The sequence below is a fragment of the Oppia nitens genome, unplaced genomic scaffold, assembly GCF_028296485.1.
Source record: "Oppia nitens isolate AA-2021 unplaced genomic scaffold, nextdenovo-longstitch-racon4-pilon3 scaffold3_pilon_pilon_pilon, whole genome shotgun sequence".
Lineage (NCBI taxonomy): Eukaryota > Metazoa > Arthropoda > Arachnida > Sarcoptiformes > Oppiidae > Oppia > Oppia nitens.
Window position 1 is genome coordinate 3,584,561 of NW_026533221.1, and position 21,062 is coordinate 3,605,622.

General features: G+C 28.2%; 7 protein-coding genes across 8 annotated transcripts; 3 read left to right on the plus strand and 4 right to left on the minus strand.

Annotated features, from left to right (window-relative positions):
• Window positions 1–1,190: 1,190 nt before the first annotated feature.
• LOC128957826 (zinc finger protein 16-like) lies at window positions 1,191–2,348 on the minus strand. The gene has a single exon (XM_054303641.1). The coding sequence runs from the start codon at window positions 2,346–2,348 to the stop codon at window positions 1,191–1,193; it is 1,158 nt and encodes a 385-aa protein (XP_054159616.1).
• A 545-nt stretch (window positions 2,349–2,893) lies between these two features.
• Window positions 2,894–4,724, minus strand: LOC128957827 (RNA-binding protein 28-like). The gene is made up of 4 exons (XM_054303642.1): window positions 3,973–4,724; window positions 3,737–3,892; window positions 3,355–3,679; window positions 2,894–3,285 (listed from the first exon to the last, which is right to left on the minus strand). Exons 1-4 carry the CDS (start codon window positions 4,579–4,581, stop codon window positions 2,894–2,896), a joined length of 1,482 nt encoding a protein of 493 aa, XP_054159617.1. The 5' UTR covers window positions 4,582–4,724.
• A 1,269-nt stretch (window positions 4,725–5,993) lies between these two features.
• On the plus strand, window positions 5,994–10,702 carry LOC128958951 (cold shock domain-containing protein E1-like). The gene is made up of 8 exons (XM_054304919.1): window positions 5,994–6,326; window positions 6,398–6,634; window positions 6,704–6,765; window positions 6,840–7,278; window positions 7,346–7,828; window positions 7,906–8,653; window positions 8,722–9,206; window positions 9,276–10,702. Exons 1-8 carry the CDS (start codon window positions 6,306–6,308, stop codon window positions 9,603–9,605), a joined length of 2,805 nt encoding a protein of 934 aa, XP_054160894.1. The 5' UTR covers window positions 5,994–6,305; the 3' UTR covers window positions 9,606–10,702.
• A 419-nt stretch (window positions 10,703–11,121) lies between these two features.
• Window positions 11,122–12,820, minus strand: LOC128957346 (uncharacterized). Its single transcript, XM_054303087.1, has 2 exons — window positions 12,383–12,820; window positions 11,122–12,317 (listed from the first exon to the last, which is right to left on the minus strand). The coding sequence occupies exons 1-2, from the start codon at window positions 12,732–12,734 to the stop codon at window positions 11,122–11,124; spliced, it is 1,548 nt and encodes a 515-aa protein (XP_054159062.1). The 5' UTR covers window positions 12,735–12,820.
• A 14-nt stretch (window positions 12,821–12,834) lies between these two features.
• Window positions 12,835–13,316, plus strand: LOC128957348 (uncharacterized). The gene has a single exon (XM_054303090.1). The coding sequence runs from the start codon at window positions 13,026–13,028 to the stop codon at window positions 13,284–13,286; it is 261 nt and encodes an 86-aa protein (XP_054159065.1). The 5' UTR covers window positions 12,835–13,025; the 3' UTR covers window positions 13,287–13,316.
• A 79-nt stretch (window positions 13,317–13,395) lies between these two features.
• LOC128957347 (NADH dehydrogenase [ubiquinone] 1 beta subcomplex subunit 8, mitochondrial-like) lies at window positions 13,396–14,641 on the minus strand. Of its 2 annotated transcripts, XM_054303089.1 has the most exons (7): window positions 14,415–14,641; window positions 14,175–14,320; window positions 14,029–14,103; window positions 13,877–13,944; window positions 13,698–13,794; window positions 13,530–13,605; window positions 13,396–13,445 (listed from the first exon to the last, which is right to left on the minus strand). In XM_054303089.1, exons 1-6 carry the CDS (start codon window positions 14,506–14,508, stop codon window positions 13,543–13,545), a joined length of 543 nt encoding a protein of 180 aa, XP_054159064.1. In that variant the 5' UTR covers window positions 14,509–14,641; the 3' UTR covers window positions 13,396–13,445; window positions 13,530–13,542. The 2 variants fall into 2 exon arrangements, with proteins under 2 accessions (XP_054159064.1, XP_054159063.1); XM_054303088.1 differs by lacking the exon at window positions 13,396–13,445 and having other exon boundaries at window positions 13,476–13,605.
• Window positions 14,642–18,900: 4,259 nt separating this feature from the next.
• On the plus strand, window positions 18,901–20,496 carry LOC128957828 (kielin/chordin-like protein). Its single transcript, XM_054303643.1, has 5 exons — window positions 18,901–18,988; window positions 19,055–19,196; window positions 19,273–19,352; window positions 20,037–20,195; window positions 20,300–20,496. The coding sequence occupies exons 1-5, from the start codon at window positions 18,901–18,903 to the stop codon at window positions 20,494–20,496; spliced, it is 666 nt and encodes a 221-aa protein (XP_054159618.1).
• The last annotated feature ends 566 nt before the right edge of the window (window positions 20,497–21,062 follow it).

Below are 21,062 nucleotides of genomic sequence, written 5' to 3' on the forward strand. Positions count from 1 at the left end.
TGTTATTATTTTTATTATTACAAATAATATATATGTAGAAAAAATAAATAATATATAGAATTCTCTCCAATATTTTAATAATAATGGGCGGGTGGTCTGAGTGGGGGTCAAAAAATTTAATTATTTATATTGATTCTAAATTTATATATATGTAAACAGTTTTTGATATACCAAACCTTATAATGACCACAAAAATTTTCAACACAAAAAACATATTAAGATATAAATATAGAAAATCATTTAAAAATTACAATATATATAATATATTATAAAATATTTTAGTAATTTATTATTTTAATAGAATAAATATTTTGTATAAAAATTTAATTTGATTTTAGTTATACTTTACTAAAATTATTTACTCTGTCTCTAAAAAAGGTGGGAACTGTTATAGACGTACAAAAAACTTGAATAATAAGAATARTTTGAAAACTTAGTGACAAAACAATTTCTATTAGAAGGAAATTYRYATAATTTCTTATGGTTTTACAATTGATTTAGTCGTATAATTAATGCTTACATACAATACTTACYTTTGAATTCTAGATCTATTAAATTGTATATTAATATCAAATAAKTTATCTCATTATACATATATATATATATATTTGCTTATTACCGATAAATACATGTATAATGTAAATATGAAAAACAATGAAAATAATCGTTTATTAAAGGAGTCAATCAAACATTTTATTGAGCTTTAATTATTTAAACAAATTAACAACTTTATTTTTAAAGATAATACTGTATTTTTTAATTAAAATTAAACAAAACATGAAAATTTTGATAATATGAACTTAAAATGATTGTTATTAAATTATATGTCAAACTTTAAAAATAAATATTGTGCTAAAATAAAATGTGAATAATAAAAATAATGTTATGAAATTCATTATTAATTCAAATAAGTTATATTAAATATATGAGAATAACAATTTGCATTTAAAATAATTCAATAGATTTAAAATTGTAAAAATAATTATCATTAAAATAAAGTCAAATAATATATGTAGAGTATGTTAATATAAATCTAAGAAATTTGATTTCAAAATAAAATGTAATTCAAAATAATGTCAATTAATAATCCATTGATTATTATTTTATTTTGTTTAATGAGATGAAGGTTTTCAAATGTTTTTACTTAACTACAGGTGTGTAAACATATGAAATGAATTCAATGGATGGTCTCATGAGGTGGACTTTCGGCGATTCTCATGAATCTGTGTCTGGTGTCGGAGCAGTAGGTCTTTGCGTTTGAATGATTGATCGCAGTCATCGTAATTGCAAACAAATGGCCGATCGGTAGAGTGTTTGACTTTATGTTGGATGAGATGCTGTTTAGTCCAACCTTTGTAGTCGCACTCTTCGCAAGCAAACGATGGGATCTTATGTTTTTGTGACAAATGATTGAGTAATGATAAGTTGGCAAAAAACTCTTCACTGCACTCATTACAAGTGAATGGTTTGCAGTTTCTGTGATCTCTATTTACGTGTGTCTCGAGCGCAGTCTCCGATGACAAATAGCGGTCACATTCACTACATTTGAAACGATCGGGACTTTTGATGTCAGCTTTCGGYAAATTTTCAAGAGTATTGTCGTCGACATCCTTTGAAATCTTCGGTGTTTTCGGAGATTTTGCTCTTTTCTGTGACTTTAAAGAATTAGCTGACTTTGATGTCTTCTTCGAAATTTTTGGCGATTCACTTGTTTTCGGAATTTTTAAATTTTTCAATGATTTTGAAGTTTTCAGTGTTTTCGGCGATTTTTGAATTTTTGGCGATTTTTGAATTTTCGGCGTTTTTGAAGTATTCGGTGTTTTCTGAGTTTTCGGTGATTTTTTAATTTTCGGCGATTTTGGAGTTTTCGGAGTCTTTTTCAACTCCTTCACTGATTTAACACTCTTTGGTGTCTTTAATACTTTAGGCGAATACTCTGTCTTCGGCGATAACTTCGACTTTTTCGAGCCTTTCGGCGATTTTTTAGTCTTCAGTGAAGTCGGCGATGATTTTTTAACTTTGGTCTTAATTTTAGTTAAATCCTTTAGTTGTTCACTACCATTGACATCTGTGTCATCGTCGGTGATCATCGATTGTTGGTCACTATCACTCTTGAGATCCATATTTTCTACAATTACTTTGTCAACAAATGAGTCTCCGTTTTGGCGCTCAATATCTTCATCAATGGTTTCAGTTGTTTTTCCCTCGCTTTGTGTGACGACCGCCAACTCGTGGCTGTTGTCGTTTGGCGTGTCATTTGTGGTGACCGACGGCAGTGCTTGTGGCCGGTCGTCGGTCACCGAGTGGTCATTAGATGGTTTGGTCGCTGTGCTCGACGTTATACCCATTATTGACAACAAAATAATTGTCAAACTGTTGTTGACATGTATTACACGGTTATAGCAATACAACAATTATGTAACTCATCTGACAATACTATGGCAACCATTATATGTAGAGACAGTAGAGTTGCCAAATGGCTTCACTTAACAATACTTTACTTTTTCTGTTAATATATTTATAATTTAAATACACATTTTATTGCTGTAAATAATAAATAGAAAACAATTATATATTTTTAAACATTATTATTTGCAAAATTAAATTATTTGTAATCAATAATTTTGTTAATTTATTAATAATATTTTAGAAATTATTATAATTTACAAATTAACGGATAAACAGTTAAAATTGATGTCTCTATTTCTATAGGAAATTTGAATATTCAATACATTACAACCACAATGTTTGATATACTGCACAATAAGCATATATTAMTAATCACTAATAAGYTTATAATTTCAAATTTATTTATTAATCAATTTTTTAATTTATTTAAAAAACAAAATATATTTAACAAATAAATCTAAAAAATAAKAAATATATTACAAATTTATTGTATATACCATTTAACTCGTTTATTAGGTTTAGAAACAACAATATGTTTATTATTATTATTATTGTCACTAACTTTGAATATATTCTTTCTTTTCCTGTAATGCAAGTCATGTAAGTCTTGTATTTCTTTTGTTTCATTTTTATTAGTTTTTCTTTTCTCTAATTTCTGTTTGTGTCTCAATTTGTTTTCYGTTTTAATCTTATCCTTCTTTAATAGTTTTTTCCTAATTTTCAATTGTTTTTGCATTTCTCCCAACTTTTTATTCACTTTCGGTGTTTTAATTTTTTCATTTTGTTTGTTKGGTCGGGACATAAGTCCGCCGTAATCGATGTCCTCTTCGGGTAACTCTTCGGAATTGTCCACTTCTTTACGCTTTTGTTGTTTAACTTTCTTTTCGTTACTCTTTTGCTTATTGTCTTCTTGTTTATTATTGTTATTATTATTAGTCTTCTTATTATTATTATTATTATTCTTATTATTATTATTATTATTATTCTTATTATTATTCTTATTATTATTAGTCTTCTCATTGTTYTCTACAGTCTTTGACAAATTATTTTTCTGTTTTTCCATTCGGTGTTTCTTCTTATTTAACGCCACTTTATTTTCAATAGAAAATTCAACAATTGGTCGCTTTTGTGGTGTAAATATGTTGGGATTATTATTCAATTGTCTTAAACACTTGAGTGCGTGAATGTGTTGACTCAACTCAACAAAAGCAAATCCCTTTGATTTACCGAATTTCTTCTCATTTTTCTTCTTGTCGTACATTACTCTACACTAAAGATTATCACAAAAAATAATAACAATAATTAATAACTTTAGTTATAACTATACCTCAGTTATCTTCGCTGATTTATCACTGACTGCCTCAACAAAAATATTTCTCAATTTCTTGTTATCGCAATCAAGAGGAAGATTATGGACACAGAGTCGCGTATCGGAAACAAAATGGTGATTATTTTGAAGCATTTTTCGTTTACGAGTTTCCAACTTTATTATAATAATAAATATTATTAATACAACATTTTCAATGACAACTGAATTAAAACAATCTTTAAATTTATACAAACCGCTAATCGTTTTTTGAGATCAGATTGTGATACGCCTTCAGCCGCAGTTGATTCCGGATATATGAGACCTTCTTTGGCTAAATAAAGATTTCGTTTATCTCTATCCTTTTCGGATCGCTTTTCCTGAATGTCCTTAAGTTTGTTTCTGGTGACAGCCATCGACATAAAAAGTTGTCGACCATCTAAATACATGTCATTATCGTCAGCCGATGACGATTCCAGACACCGATCGGCGTCCTCTTTGTTCTTAAACTTGACAAATGCTGTTCCCTTCGAGTGTTCGGTCATCCGATCGATACATAACTTGCAATACAATGTTTCGCCAAATGTTTGCATAAATTCATTGAGAGTTTCGCCGGTGGTTTCAAACGAAAGATTTCTAATAAATATAGTTCTTTCTTCAGATGCGTCATCCAATGGTTTCTTTGGATTAGTTTCTCTGCTATTTAAAGACATTTTGTTTGTCGACATCATATTACCACCAATTGGTTTTTTATCGCTTCTTCGTTCACTAAACTCCATACTTTCATCGTCGCTGTCATCATCTTCTTCTACTTCTTCCACTTCTTCTTCTTCTTTTATTTTTCTGTTGTTATTTTTATTCTTCATTTTGACCGCTATTTTGTTAACTTTATGATTTCAATAATTAATTGTTTGACACAATTGGCATCAAATGAAGACAATAATAATAATTATATTATTAATGATATGTTTTTATCCAAAGCACATGTCATGAAATATACAGTAAATCGTGTTTTAAAATATTTACACTAATTTTTATACACATTTTTATAATACAAATACTGTTTTAGTTTTTTTTGACCAAAACTTACGACAAATATAAATATAAAATGTATTTTGAATTTAGTGACGAATTTTATGTTTATTATTATTATGTGAACTAAGTTTGTCTGTAATATTCAATATTATTTACAAGTTAGTCGTATTGAATAATACACACAAAGCACACAATAGAGAGAGAGAGAGAGACTGGCATTGAATGCATTGAATTGAACTGAATGTATGGATTCGGCGCTAGTGTTGTACAGTGTTGTGTGTCGACAGTGTTGAGTGTATTAGAAATGGCGGCATAACTACAGTTAAAGTGCCGTTAAGTGTGCCCTAAGTTCGAGGTATGTATTGGTTTAGCAATCGGTCTAACAGTTAATAAATGAATGACACAATCGATGACAACATTGACCACTCATTGACCGCCACTTATTGTGGCCACTGATCCGTAGTTTATATTATTTTAATAGCATTGAAATTAAGTGATGAATCAGTTTGAGTGATACATACAATATTGTTGGTATTGTCTGACCATTGATGTCGATGATGTCTTGGATTGTCATTCATTGAATTATAATTGTTTAACCATTTGTTTTGTCTTAATAATTGACTAATTGATGTCATAATGTTTTTTGTTTGTTTGTTTGTTAGCCATTTAACATCAAAGAAGTAAAGCGAAACATCAGTAAAGATAACAACAGAATAAGACAGAAGAAGAAGAAAAAGAAGAAAACAAACAAACAAAGTGTGAAAACCAAGTAAAGCGATAATCAACACAAAAGTCAAAGAAAAAACACGAAAACAAATAATAGAGAAAACGCGAGATTAATGCTCAGCTAAACAAATACACACAACTAATACTACAACAACTACTACTACTACTACTACTACTAAACAAATGATAAAAATTAAATTAATAGTTAATTAATTACAATTGTTTTTTAAGAGTAACACTTTTGGCAATAATAATACAAACCTCTTGAAAGAAAAAAAAGTCTCATCTAATCGTTTGACACGAAAATTAAATATTTATATATATATTGAAAGGAAACGCTCGAAACTACTGTACTGTAATAGCTCTTAACAAAAAGCAAGAAAATAATATTTTTTATGGTTATTATTATATTATTTTTAAGTTTTTTTTTAATTTGAAAGCAAAATCATAAAACGTTTTTAATATATTAAAAAAGATATTTGAAACTAAAGTAACAAAAAGTATCCAACAATTAACAAGAAACTCATAATTAGTCAAATAATTTGGGCCATTGTTTACATCAAACACTTTTTGATATAAACCTCTATATTATTATATGATATCATATTTACTAATGATGTGATATGATTGTCATATATTGTAATAATAATAATAATAATAATAATAATAATAATAACTTCATTGAATTGTATTAATAATTGTAATAATAATCATAATCTCTACAAATCACAAGTCCGCTAAAGAGTTGACTTAAAAAAAAGAAACACATTTTAAATAATTTTTATTTTATTGAAACTGACTGTGAGATACATTGCGATATATCTGGACTATGGCTAGTCCACAGTGGAAGGTATAACCATTATTGTTGACTATTAAACTTGAATTTAATTTAATTAATGATTTTTAAAATTTGATTTAAAGGCCTTCCAGTTGCCAAACAATCACACGAATCACTTGACTCACTCCGACGACAATGCAAATGCTAATAATGTGTTCGCAAATGTCTGCACCAGTCGTTCATTTGAATCATCGTCTAATAATGTATTTTCAAATAATAAGAAAACAAATGCGAACAACGATTCCACCACTAATTCTTCATCAGCTAATAATACAACAWCACAGGGAGGCTTCAGAGAGGCCGGTATTGTCGAAAAATTGGTCAGTAGTTTACATTTGTAACAATTCGGTAGATCAGAAATGTCTTAATTATTATTATTGTCTATACAGTTGGCTTCATATGGATTCATACAGTGTTGCGAACGACAGGCGCGACTATTCTTTCATTACAGGTATTGATTAGTTAATTAACAGATAATTAAATTGTATTTTTGTTATATTTTTTTAATTTCCAATATTTTTTCAGTCAATATTCAGGAAATATAGAGCACTTGAAATTAGGAGATCCGGTTGAGTTTGAGATGACATACGATAGGAGAACAGGCAAACCGATAGCMAGTAGTGTCATTAAAATAACAAACGAAGCATTTATGGCTGAAGAATTGAGTACCGAAAGAGTTAGCGGTTTTGTAACAACAGAGTTAACCACCGAAAGAGAGGGAAGAATTGCGTATGAGAATAGAGGCGAATGTTTTTTTCTACCATTCGCTAAGGATGACATCGAAGACGAAGAGGAACTAAATTCAAAAGATAGCGTCACTTTCTATATTGCAACCGATAAAAGTGGTAACTTAAGAGCCAGACACGTCAGGCTTGAGATTCCCACACCACAGAAACACTCGGGAGTTATTTGCACTTTAAAAGAGTCGTTTGGATTTATTGAGCGCTCAGATGTTGTCAAAGAAGTATGTGATTGACTAACTAATTGGTTATCTAAATGAATATTAAATGTTTTTTAAATAACTTTTTTAGATATTTTTTCATTCATCCGAATGTAAAGACTTTAAAGATTTACAGCTCGGAGATGACGTCGAGTTCTGTATCCAAACCCGAAACAACAAAGAAGTTGCTGTAAATGTCAATAAACTAACACCTGGTTCTGTAGTTTTTGAAGATACCTCCGATGAATGGTTCACAGGAAGAATAGTGAAAACATTGGACCGACAGAACACTCATTCCAGTTCCAGATCACAAATAACACTACAGTCTGGAGCACCATCTGAACCCTTTCCCGGTCGTATTGTTTACAATAAAACTGGAGACGAAATAGAGATAACTTATGGTGAACGAGATATCAGAGGAGAGTATACATTACGGTGCGATGATTTGGTCACTTTCCAAATTGTTACCGACCGTAGAGATAGCTTACAACACGCATCTAATATTGATCTGTTAGAGGAGACATTTACTGTTACTCAAGAACATAGAGAACAAGGATATGTGGCCGCACTTAAGGTAAATAAAAAATGTTTAAAATAAGTTTAATAAATATATTTAAATTTTACTAAAATTAAATTAAATTATTTTTTAAGGATTATTACGGTTTCATTAAATGTTGGAATCGTGAGGGCACTCGTGTCTACTTCAGAATTAGTGAACTTCTCGATCAAAATGCTTCCCTCAAACTTAACGATGAGGTGGAGTTCACTGTTGGCTCCGACCCTTCATCTGTTGGTCGACTTCAAGCTCTTCGCATAAGATTACTTCCGGACGGAACTATATATAGAAATTTGATTGTTGACAATAATGGCAAGAGTTCAACACAAAGACAATGGCAAAATGGTATTACATATCATACACCATATGATGATAATATAAAACTTAATGGTTCACTGAATGATGATTTTGGAAAAGTAAACGAATTTCCATTAATTGACTTCAATACTGAATTAGAAAATGAAAGAAATGGCATTCATTTGGATTCAGACCAGAAGAATAATTATAAGACATACAATGGATCTGATGGAATAGTTGCCAAAACTAATTCGTGGTCCGAAATACTTTCCCAATTAGATATCGGAACCACAGTATCTGAAAACAATGATTTATTGAGCAGTGCTTCCTATTATGAAAACGATCACAACTATACTCAACAGCCATTAAAGCCTGTGGTTATCAATGACTCGCCGACAGATGATAACAATCAAAACTCTTATGATTCGCAAACACAAAGTGTGCTTAAAGTTAATAAAAAGGATTCAAAGAATAGTCAATCTATGAACGCCTCCAGAAGTTCGATGTATCAGAAAAATGGCAATAAATATTCAAACCGTGGTTATGGTATGTTTCACTTATAGATATCATTAGTAATTTTTTTGTATTAAAAATTTGTTTATTTGTTTGTTTAGTTGTAGCCCTTAAAGAGACATTTGGATTCATTGAGACCGAAGATGGACAGAGAGAACTATTCTTTCATTACAGTGTATATGATGGTAATATCGATGCGGTAGAATTGGGACAACTAGTCGAGTATAACGCGACCCTTAAAAATGGCAAACTAACAGCACTAGCCGTTCGACGGGCTCAGTCAAGTCGCAAACAACCGGCCGATGAAATACAGCCCGAAATGTTATCGGGAATTGTTGTACGCAATGTTCGTACATTTAATCCGGAACAACAAGAATACACTGGTTTAATACGTATTGTGATCGACCAGACTGTTAACGGTGGCGACAGTGGAGAGAAGACTGAGTACGAGTTCAGTATGATTTCACTTAAAGACATCAACGAGTTTATCCAAAAGAGCGATGCCGTCAAATTTCAAGTCGGCTACAATTCAATGGCCGAAAAATATCGGGCCGTCAATGTTCAGGTCATTCGAGCCAAACATCAGGTATTTATTTGATTGATTGATTGAAATTTTGAATGATTTATTAATTGGCATTTGATTTGATTTTTTAAGGGAACTGTTGAATGTGTTAAAGCGAGTTACGGTTTCCTAACGTATGAAAACGAAACCAATATATTCTTTCATATGTCTGAAGTAAAAAATAACTCAAACTTAGTTCCGGGAGATTTGGTTGAGTTTATTATACTAAACAGTCACCGAACTGGCAAATCGTCGGCCTGTAATATCGTTAAGATCGGCGAAACAGTGACCGCACGTCCCGAACGATTGACACGAGTGAAACTGGAAGGAAGCGGACCACGAGTTGTTGTCATCCGTAATCCGAAAGGTCCCGACGGTACTAAAGGTTTCAAAGAATTACGTGAAAAAGTTTTGAATAATTGATCGAAGAGATTGTTAACAAAAAAAACTAAATGTACTCTAAATTGACGGCAACTTATAATCCAAATGCATATATATTTAAAAAAACCGCTACTTATTATAAGGTTATAGATTTAAACAAACAAAAAAAAACAATTAACTTTTGTTATATTTATTTTTAAAAACTGCAGTTTGGGTCACATTTATATGAAACATGTTTTTTAGACGATTCTATAAATTATTAAATAGTTTTTTATAATTAGTTTTTATCGAGTTTTTACTTATTTAGATCCCAAAAAAGTATTGTAATAACACGATATGTAGAGAAATTGAATCAGTTATTTAACTATAGTTGTTCGCCAATCCTTTATATTTATATATCCTTATTATTCACACTTTATTTACAACTACAAGCAAATTAATTAAACAAACAAACAAAAAAAGAGACAAAAAACAAATATGAATACTCATATTACACGTAGAAATTATGGTTAAACCCAACCCCCTCTCTATCTATCTTTAGTTTTTCGTGGAGAAAACACACACATATTTGTTTAAACAACAAAAAATTGTCACTATTTATGAAAATCACAATCAATTGAACTGCTGGTAGGGTTTGTGTGGTTACCCGACTGTGCCTTTCGCTCAAAACATTTTTATTATTATTATTATTATTATAAGTATATTAAATGAATAATCGCTTCTAAAGAACAATTGCTAGTCCACTACCCCTCAAGTCTAGCCAATCGCAACAATAAAACATATAAAAAATTTATTAAACTAAACTATATATTGAATTATTATTAATGATTATTATTATAAAATACACCGTAAATTTCAAACACAATACAAAATATATAAAATCTTGATTATTGTAACTTATGTAGCCTTCAATTGTGAGCTAAACGACCAACACTTGAACCAAAACATATGATAAAAACGAATGTAAACCAAAAAAAATAAATAAAATGAGATAACAATACATATATATATATATATCAACAAAAATTAACAAAATGTTTGAATCCAACGAACGAAACATATATGCAAACCGATGCTTATATTATCGAGTTATATGTACTAAGATATCAATTGTCAACAAAATAAAGTCAATTAATGTGAACAACAAATTAAATGTCTATTCAATTATTGTATTAAATTTAGACAATTATGAAACATGAATGGATCATCTAATTACCATACTTTTGTAATTATAGCAAAAAGTAATATGACCATGGTATTAATATACGGTAAGATATTATGTACATATATATATATAGTTTATATTAAAATTTTAAAGTTACGGTAAACTAAAAAACAAATCAAACCCGAAACCAATTTTCATTTTACAGTAGTTTCATAGGTAATCATTACCGGTAAGGGCCCACCATTAACGGTAATTTCCAATTTATTATTAATTTGATTTCGGTAAATTTAATTAGATATTATTTTAATTAAAAAATTTATGAACAAATTGTCATTTTAAAAATGATTTATATAAATAAATTCAATAAAAATAATTTGTTTGACTAAACAACTCCTAAGACAAGTGATAGACTTGTTTTTCATAACCAGTTATGACAATCTCGACAATTAGTGAACGAATTTCATGTTTATTTCGACAAACTTTGATATTACCATCGATTGTATCATCAGTTTTACAGACAATTGGTTCTTTGAGAATGAAAACCGTTTGTTTCCAATGCGTGCATTCACTTGACGGAGATGTCGAAAGAGTCACTTTATGGTCCAATAGATCGGAATTAAACTGACAGTCAAACCATCCGACAATAGCTGTCAATGAGTCATCTCTTTTACAAATTAACTTAAAATCGGTTTCAAATCCTTTTGTCTCTTCAAGTGAACACTCCATTAGATTCCATTCTTTTATTGAATAAACACTTGTATTAATCATATCTGAAGAAATTGATTCAATTTGAGCTTCTTTTAGAACATCACTCTTCATAGATGTCATCTTAAATCCATAGACATCATCCCAAAAGCTGACGAAATTCTTTTGGAAGTGTTTATCACAGACACCGGCGATCGATAGGGAAGATCTGTTTGGCAGAAGAAGACCGCTATCGTTAAGACAAACATCCCGTGCATATAGTATTGAGTCTAACATTCCTTCAAACAGTAAGAAATATCCCATCCATTCGGATATAATTATGTCATACTTTTGTGGCAAATCATGTAAATCCCATTTAATCCATTCAATTCTGTCTTTGATAAACTTAATTCTATTGTTGAGTCCATTTTCGACCGCAATGTCCATCGCCTTATAGATGACATCGCTTTGATCGACGGCCACAACTAGTTTAGCACCGGCTTTGGCCGCAAACAAACTCAAAATACCTGTACCGCAGCCGATGTCCAAAACAGTTTTGTCTTTAAAGAAATGGTTATTCTTAACGATGGCGTCTTCATAGGCTTGAGTTCTGCTTTTATCACTCAACATATCGTAATGAATGGAGTAATGAGAATATGAAGAAACGTAATGCGAGTCCTCCTGTTTGGACAGTTGGCCAACATTTTGCTTCGGTTCCAGTATTTCCATCTCATCTTCCATACAATCGTTGACCAGACGTCGCATTTCAGACAATTGTTTTGTCAGTGTTTCGACGTTTTCTTCACTTTTCTTTAACCTATCGATCAGCTCTTTTTCAGACAATTTTCCACAATTTTTATCTTCATTTAAATTTGTTAACACTTCGCTGTAATGACTTTCAATATCTTAGAAAAATAATCAAATTTATTGTAAGTCTAGTGAAATCATAATAATTTCATAGTATATCTACCGAATGTCAGCATCTGATCCAATGGTTCACTTAAGACTGGTTTCATGAAGTCGTCTGAGTTATAAACTTTTGATTCAATCAATTGTTTTATTTCATCACTTTTTGGTCGATTAAATCTTATATAATTAATTAATTTAATATAATCAACACAATCCAKATGATGGACAACACATAGTTGGATCAAATCAAAGTTGTGACCAATTTTTAAGTGCGACAAACAATCGGACATCGATTTGACGGTTTGATCGCAAAACAGACACAATATATCAGTTAATTCTTGAGTCCAGTCTTCGAGTTCTTCAGCGCCACTCCAGTCATTGTCAGACGAGTCGTCGCTTAAATGGTCATCCATTTGGTCACTAAAATTAGGTCTCAAAGTTACCGACAATTATTTCAATAAAAAAAATGACAATTAGTTTGTATCGGAAAACACGTGTTAATCATATGTTTGAATCAAAACATATTGGGGTTCACAACAACACAACACTTCAATTGATGTCACAGTTGTTGTGTATGACTCCTAAGTGTTGTGTCTTTTAGTTAGAGACGAAAGAAACAGTTGTTTCAATTGATCCCAAAAAGTGGTGATAATTATAACCAATTGATATCTCATTGAATTGTATTTTACAACACAAACAGTTGAATGGACGACAAAGGCGGCGATCTTAAAGAATTTGGTCTCAACTCACCACTGGATGAACGGCCCAATGGATCCAAAGAGTTAATGGAAACCATTTACGAGATGTCAAACATTATGAAGACAGACTTAGATCCCGAATCATTGGTCATATGTTTTAAGCTCATCGAGAATGGTGTCAATCCCGAGGCTTTGGCCAAAGTTGTCCGTAATTTAAGAAAACAATCGCAGATTAACAGGCATTCACCCAATTGTCACTTCAACTGATCCAACAACTGATTACTTCATTAAACATTATATTTATTCATTTGTATTATAAATTTTATATCAAAATAAATATCAAATTTAAAACTAGTTTTTTATTTATTTAATTTTATTAATCATCGCTTTATACACATAATTACAATACAATAAACATTTTTAAAACTGAAGATAATATGTATTTAAGAAAAAAAAAATCTGTAATTAATTTGAAAGTCAACTAAATATATAACTAATCATTTTGTTTACCACAAGTCATCTATTAATTATCTAACGGTTCAAACGTGTAATGAGTTATACCAGACTTTGGGAATTGTTTTGGTTTCTGAAATTCAAGATATCATTTGATGGTTAGTATCGGCGAATGATAATTACATTAATCTAAATTGTTTTGTCTAAGTTGTTGTCTTTGCTTACCACTGGATATGAAACTCTTAGATCCCAGTAATCACCGGCCAATCCTATCAGATAAATGCCTAAAAAGATTGAGATGGGAAAGGCATACATCGCCCAACTGTTCAAAAAAACCAAATCAAATGAATGTATTAATTAATGGAAATATTGATTTGATGTCATGAATCCCAAAACACACATACATTGGATATCGGAGTTCTTCATTGGGATTGTGTCGATCGGATGTATAGATTTCATAATTGATATTCAACTAAATAATTGAAACAATAAAATAAATCAAGACTTTGATGATCTCTAAATCAGAGGAATTTTCATCCAAACAAAAATGACAGACCGTTTCACCAAAGTTTCGCCGTCTGTAGTGGTAATCAAAGTCTTCGTGTGGATCTCTGGCATCCTGACCGACGGGCTGTTAATACAACAGATAGATTGGGGTTACAAACATGAAATAAGTGGTCAATCAGATCATCAAATAATAACCGGTAGATTGGGATAATCTCCATAACCCGTGCCTTCGGGATATGGTTCGTAATCTTCGGGAATTAGATTATATTTCTTTGCCGCCGCTTCTCTTTCCTCCTGAGTCTTCGGGTAGTGACCGGGTTTCCAGTCGCGAATGAAACCACCTGTTCATCAAATTCAAAGACAATCAGGAAAAACAATTTAAATAAAATTTAAAGATTTGTTTTGAAGAAATAGTGTCCACAAAAAAATGCATACAATGTCTGACAGCAGTGACCGCTGTTTTGTTGCCATTCAATACAATGGCCAACAAATGGCTTACTTTTGTTGGACTTCTCAATAGGTTTGCCATTACTTTTGGCAGCAATTAGTCAATCAATTTAATTGCTATTTAAAAATGTTTTTTATTTTGTTAATAATTTATAATATTATTGTTTTTTATTTTACAATAATACTAATCATAAGTTTATGAAATACATTGTAAGTGTTGTATTGTTTTCATAAATAAATACAATAAATATTTGCAATGGTTTTAACATTAAGCGCCAAATTTGTAATTTCTATACTAATACAGTATAATTCAAATAATCGTAACATATTATTCATAAAAATAGTTAATTTTAATTAACTAATAATTTTATTAAAGATTATATATATACAGTATATATAAATTTTTAAATACTGCTACTTATAAGTTATAACCAGTGTTAAAAATGACATTATCATTAAATGATAAAAATATTATATCGTAATTATTATTATTTCCTAAATTTTTAATATCCGGTTTATTAGTTATTCATTTAGTATTCATAAAAAAAGTTGAATTATACTTTGAAGTTTGCCGACAAATCAAACCTATCAAAGTTATATACTGTACATAACTTAATGACAATGTTTTAGCTGTCAATATATTATTTTATAATAATATTAATAATAATACACTATTAGAGCCACTATTACTATATGTTTTCTAATATGTAGTGTTATAATAGCATTATTGAACAGTTTTGAACAAACAAAACAAAAAAAAAAGTTTTTATTAGTTAACAAAATTAACGGTATTTTCGATATCTTTTGTTAGAGTAATTAAGAAATCAAATATCAGTCAAAAATTTATATAATTATTTGTATTGTTTTAATAAGATTCATAAGACTTTTATTTATGGATCAATCACAAGTAAAATCGGAATCAATTGGTTGGTCATCGAACCGACGGTCGACAAGAAGTCAAACCAAACGCAATTCAAGTCTAGTCGTGATCGACAACAATGGTTTGACATCTTTAAGAATTTATACATATATGATATAACTCATGGATTTGTATTTTTAAAAAAGTTATTTAATTCTCAATTTATGTCATTTGTATGCCTTAAAAGTAGTTAACAGAAGATCTTTACAAATAACCAAAACTTCAAAGACTAACCAAACAATTAGACAAAACTCGATCTGACAAGAGATAGACAAATAGAAAGTTTCTGGAAATTTATCTATTATTTTAAAAATTTCTCTTTTTTTTGCCAACACTAGGTATGACACAATTGGACACAAATATCATGAATTCATTGGTTGAAGAATCGGATGAGAGTTACAATAGATTAGAAAAGATGAACCAAAACAATCCGCTTATGGTTTATGAGAACCGAATGTTTTGTATCGAAAAGAAGTCACAATTGAAATATCTTAAGAAAACTATTTTTAGGATTAAAAATGATAGAAATGGACGATTGAAAAATGATCTCAAAATGAAAGCCATGGAAACATTTAATTCACCGATTCTTCAGTCGGGATCACATGTCATACCAATTGTTAAATTCGATATCAATGGCGAACCAAACTTTGAATTTTACTTCGGTTCGGCTAATTTGCCAACTGATCCAATAGATATGCTTCATATCGATCGAGAAATTATTTATTTCTCAAAACTTATTTATGATTGCATTCAAATGCCATACAATTATCGATAGATAACAATAGCAGTTCTAATGTCATATACAATACATTTTATTAGTATCTTTTTATTATTATTACCGGTATATTATATATTTTAATTTATCAAATGTTTCTATAATTTTAATACTTTAAAACTTAAAACATGAATACTGTCTTTAACTTTTTGGATAACTTTAAGTTATTAAATTGATGACTACTACAGTATAGTATCTACGGTAATATATTATTATATTGTATAATATTTTATATGTTTAGTGTTTTAATAGCTAATATATAACTTATAATTACCGTAATTGATTTTAATATACAAATTTAAATAGATACATTTTTAAAAATATATTATAATATCATACTATAATACAGTACATGGCTATGTATATTATAATAATCAAAATTTAAATTTAAAATACGGAAAGAGTTACTGTAAATGATAAACATTGATATTAAACACAGACACGAGTTTTATTGTTACTGTTTATTGACCTTTTACTGAATTAATGTTCAAAAAAATTATAAGACCACACATAGACATACACACATACACACACACACACACACACACACACACACACACACACATAGACATACACATAGAAATACACATAGATATACACATAGATATACACATAAATTTACGGTACATACATATACATACACACCTTTGCTAACTAATGTGACTCATCCATGCATTTGGATCCAAGAAAGTTATCATTAAAAATACTATAATCTTCACAATAATTGTTTTTCTCTCAAACAGCAACTTATTGTATCAGAAATTATAAGTTAGTATTTTATGTGTTTTTTATTTATATATAGTTTACTATACTTTAATTGTGTTTGACTTTTATGATATATTTAATTTATAATATATTAAACCGATTAGCTGTTTGAATCTTTAACATTGATAACAAAGAATAGTATTAAAGTTATGACACAAGTATTTGAATTTTTTTCAATATTATTATTATATAATTCAATAAATATATTATAAAAATGATAATATTATGTATAATCAGTGCATATTTATTATAAATACAAAAAGTTTTTTTTCTGTTGTTTAGGTCGTGACCTATAACTCAGTCGGATATCATTCAATCAATTTCTTAACTATTTTTGACAATCAAAACCATTATTGAAATGATAGGAATTTCTATGTTGTTATGTATAGATATATCCGATGTTTCGGTGCTAATCATTAAAAAAATATTAAAATAAAAATAAAATTTAAAAAAATACTATGCATTTTGTTTGTCTTTTTTAAAATTGTGAACTTATATCATCAATATTACATTTATTATACGATAATACCTATATTACTATCTACAATCAATATTAATTTATAATTTTTTCAAAATTTTAAAAATAATATTTATAAAATATATAAATCTTACGTAACAATTAGTGGCAAATCTATTTCTTATTATTTGACAAATAATTTTTTTTGTATGTTTGGAAAAATTGATGATAAATGAAGAAAATGTTTATAACATAAAATTACATTAATTAATGGTTTTGTTTATATCGCGTAAATCTCAGTATCTATTTAAGTGATGATATGTTGTTTTTTTTTAAAAAAAGTCGGTCACATATGTTAACAAAATAAGTAAAAAAATATTTTTTAAATATCATATAACATGAGTCTATATCAATCATTTCTGGCTAAAAAACTGTTTTTTAAATTAATTATTTTAACATAATTTAATTATTTTATAATTATTATTGGAATACTATTCTAAATAATTGAAATTATATTATTGAGATAATAAATAGATATAATTAAGTTAATCTAAATTTATTTTTAATGAATTGCTATATTAGGTTTTATTAAAATTTTAAAGTTTAAACACAAGTATTGTTACATTAGACATATTAGATAAATTTATCCTATTTTTAGGTGAAAATAATTATTATTTATATTTATTATTTTAAGATACAATAAAATTAGATCACATTTATCTTTGATAAATACACATAAAAACGAGATTATTTAATAAAAAAATATTAAGATACAATTTTAATATTGAGATAAATAACTATTTAGTAATATTTAAATTTATTTTAAAAATAACAAAGTTTTTGACATTTCTCACACATACATACATACAATTTGAAACGACATTTGCATAAAAGCTATTAAATGTTTCGCTTAATTCAGCAAATGGTTTGCATTGAAAGTAAAATTGATGTGTTGTTGTTGTCTGCAGTCATTTCACTGTCTATTTTATGTCGATTTAATGCTTGAGGGCATTGATGTCTATTATGCCATTGCTTTCTAATTATACTATTGAAGCAAAACTAAAGATTTTCATGTTTTATATCTGCAGAAGTGGTTACCCATAGCTTTCTAATTCTCTTTTTCTTTCTTTCTTTCTCTCTTTCTTTCTTTCTTGACTATACCTTATTTTATTGATAATGTTTTGGGACCAATAATAATGTGTCTTAGACTTAGAGAGAGAGAGAGAGAGAGAGAGAGAGAGAGAGAGAGAGAGAGAGAGAGAGAGAGAGCTATCAATTTAGACCTGTCACTACTTTTACATTTACAACTACTTTCAACTCTTGGATTGTTTTTTTTATAGCAGTTATGAGTTTTATATTGTTTTGTCTTATATATAGAGACAATCAATACATTTATTATTAGTATTATCTTCGCATACAAACCAAACCATTGTAAAAAAGTTATTGGAAAATAAAAGTGCAAATAATATAATAATAATAATAAAGTGCACAAAATATAATGATGAGTGCATTGAAAAACAATTTATTACTCCTATTGATTGTAATTATAGTACATATCATGATATTATGTCAATGCAATCCATTGAACGGTCATAATGTTGGAAACCAAACAACTAACAGATCTCATCACAACAGTAGCATCAATGGTATAATTTGAAAAAAAGATAATTTTGATTAATAGTGTGATATATTATTTATATAATATATCACAGACTCGCGGGTAATCTACAAATATTTGTCGGCAAAGAAGGGCTGTTCGTTCAAAGGCAACAATTACTTGTCCGGCGAGCGAATTGTCCGAAGACATCGATGTCATCATTGTCTTTGTGACAACGGTTTTGTCAAATGCTTTTGGTATTACTTTTTAATATCTTTTAACAAAAAAAAAAGATATTTAATATATTTTTTATATAACTTATTATAATTAAAGGCAAAGCTGTCCGCCACCTCCCGAGGGCTGTACAGTCATACCATACGAGGGTGTATGCAATCCATCCATTTATAATTGCCGTAAGTTTTATTTTTCAGTTAATTTATTAAATTATATTTGATTTAAATTTATCGTTTTAAAAATAATAATAATAATAAGAAAAAAAATTGAATTAATAGTTTTATTTTTCAAATCAACAAAAATAATTTATATGTAAATTTTAGTAATCAGTATAAATACTTTAGTAATATTTAATAGAAATATCTTATTTTCTAACTAAATAATTAAGTGTTATTAATATATTGAATAATAAGAATTTTGATTTAAACAATTAACATTTCTCAATAATTTATTGATATTATAAGTACAGTACATATACTGTACATTAATAATAAAAGTATAAAAAGTTAGATTACGTAATAATTTTAGATTTACGTTTACTTCAAATTATTAGACATGTTTTGCAAACAAAATGATTATAAATTATAATTAGAAAATGATATTTATATAAATTTTGATAAACATAAAAAAATGATCAAATTAAACATATCTATAAAATTTAATAATAAAATAAATTTTTTATAATACTTTAAAATTTTCAATTAAACGGTTAAATTTAATTTAATATCAAAGTTTTCTATAAAGATATGCTTAAATTAATTATAAATTTCGAAAAATTTTCAGAAAAGCTAATTGATTTGATATAACAATATTATATGACATTTAGTATTATTGAAATTATTTTTTGTAATTTTCATATTCAGCAATACCTGAGAGAAACCAAACAATGTATGTAAAGTCAAGAAGATTAAGACAGAGATACGGCTCACGAAAATTAGACGAGGGTTTGGTTCGAGCAGATTGTGTCATACGGGGTATCGCCTACTTTACCGGCGAAACAATTGGTGTCGCGTCTAATAATTGTATACTTTATTAATTGATTATTAAATAATTTTAATTTAATTAATTTGACAAAAAAAAGCAATTGTTTTTTTCTATTTTAAAATATTATTATTAAAACTGTTAGGTCTAGAGTGCCGGTGCGCCAGAAACTCTATGTATTGTTCACCCCTTTGCTGTACATACCAGAGAACCACTACTGAAGAAAACTTTGGCATTAATTATCGTCGTATTGATACACAAAGTCGAGTACCGGATCCCAATCCGTTGGCACATATTTACGAAGATATGGGATTATCACCTACCGGTGCACGACTATTGTAACATACAGTTTGACTATTAAGTAATATTTTACATCAATGACATAAATTAATTTATAAAAAATTACAATAATTATAACTTATTAGAATTAATATATACAACATATTTATTATTAAGACAATAGATTATTTAAAAAATAATCTCTACTTAAGATTTTTTTTCAAAAATATTTGCTTAATATTTATTAACAATATTTTAAAACAATATTAATATTTGTTTTATTTTTTTCTGAAATTTTAATGGATTTAAGTTATTGAATAATATAATCGGTTTATGTTTTTTAAATTTATGATTTTTAACCGACTCTTTTGTGTGTTTTAGGTCATTGTATACAATTTAAGAAGTTTTTGAATATAAAAACATATATTTTATATCTAATGTTTTTTTAGCATTTAAATTATAGTTTTATTTATTATATAACACAATAAAATGTTAAATAAATTGCTATCATATTTATTAATTAATATTTCATTTAATTTATTAAAACACGACAACTTTCTAATGTTTATTAAATTTTTAAAAACATTAAATAGCTTTTAAAACAAATATTATTTATTATTAATCTATTA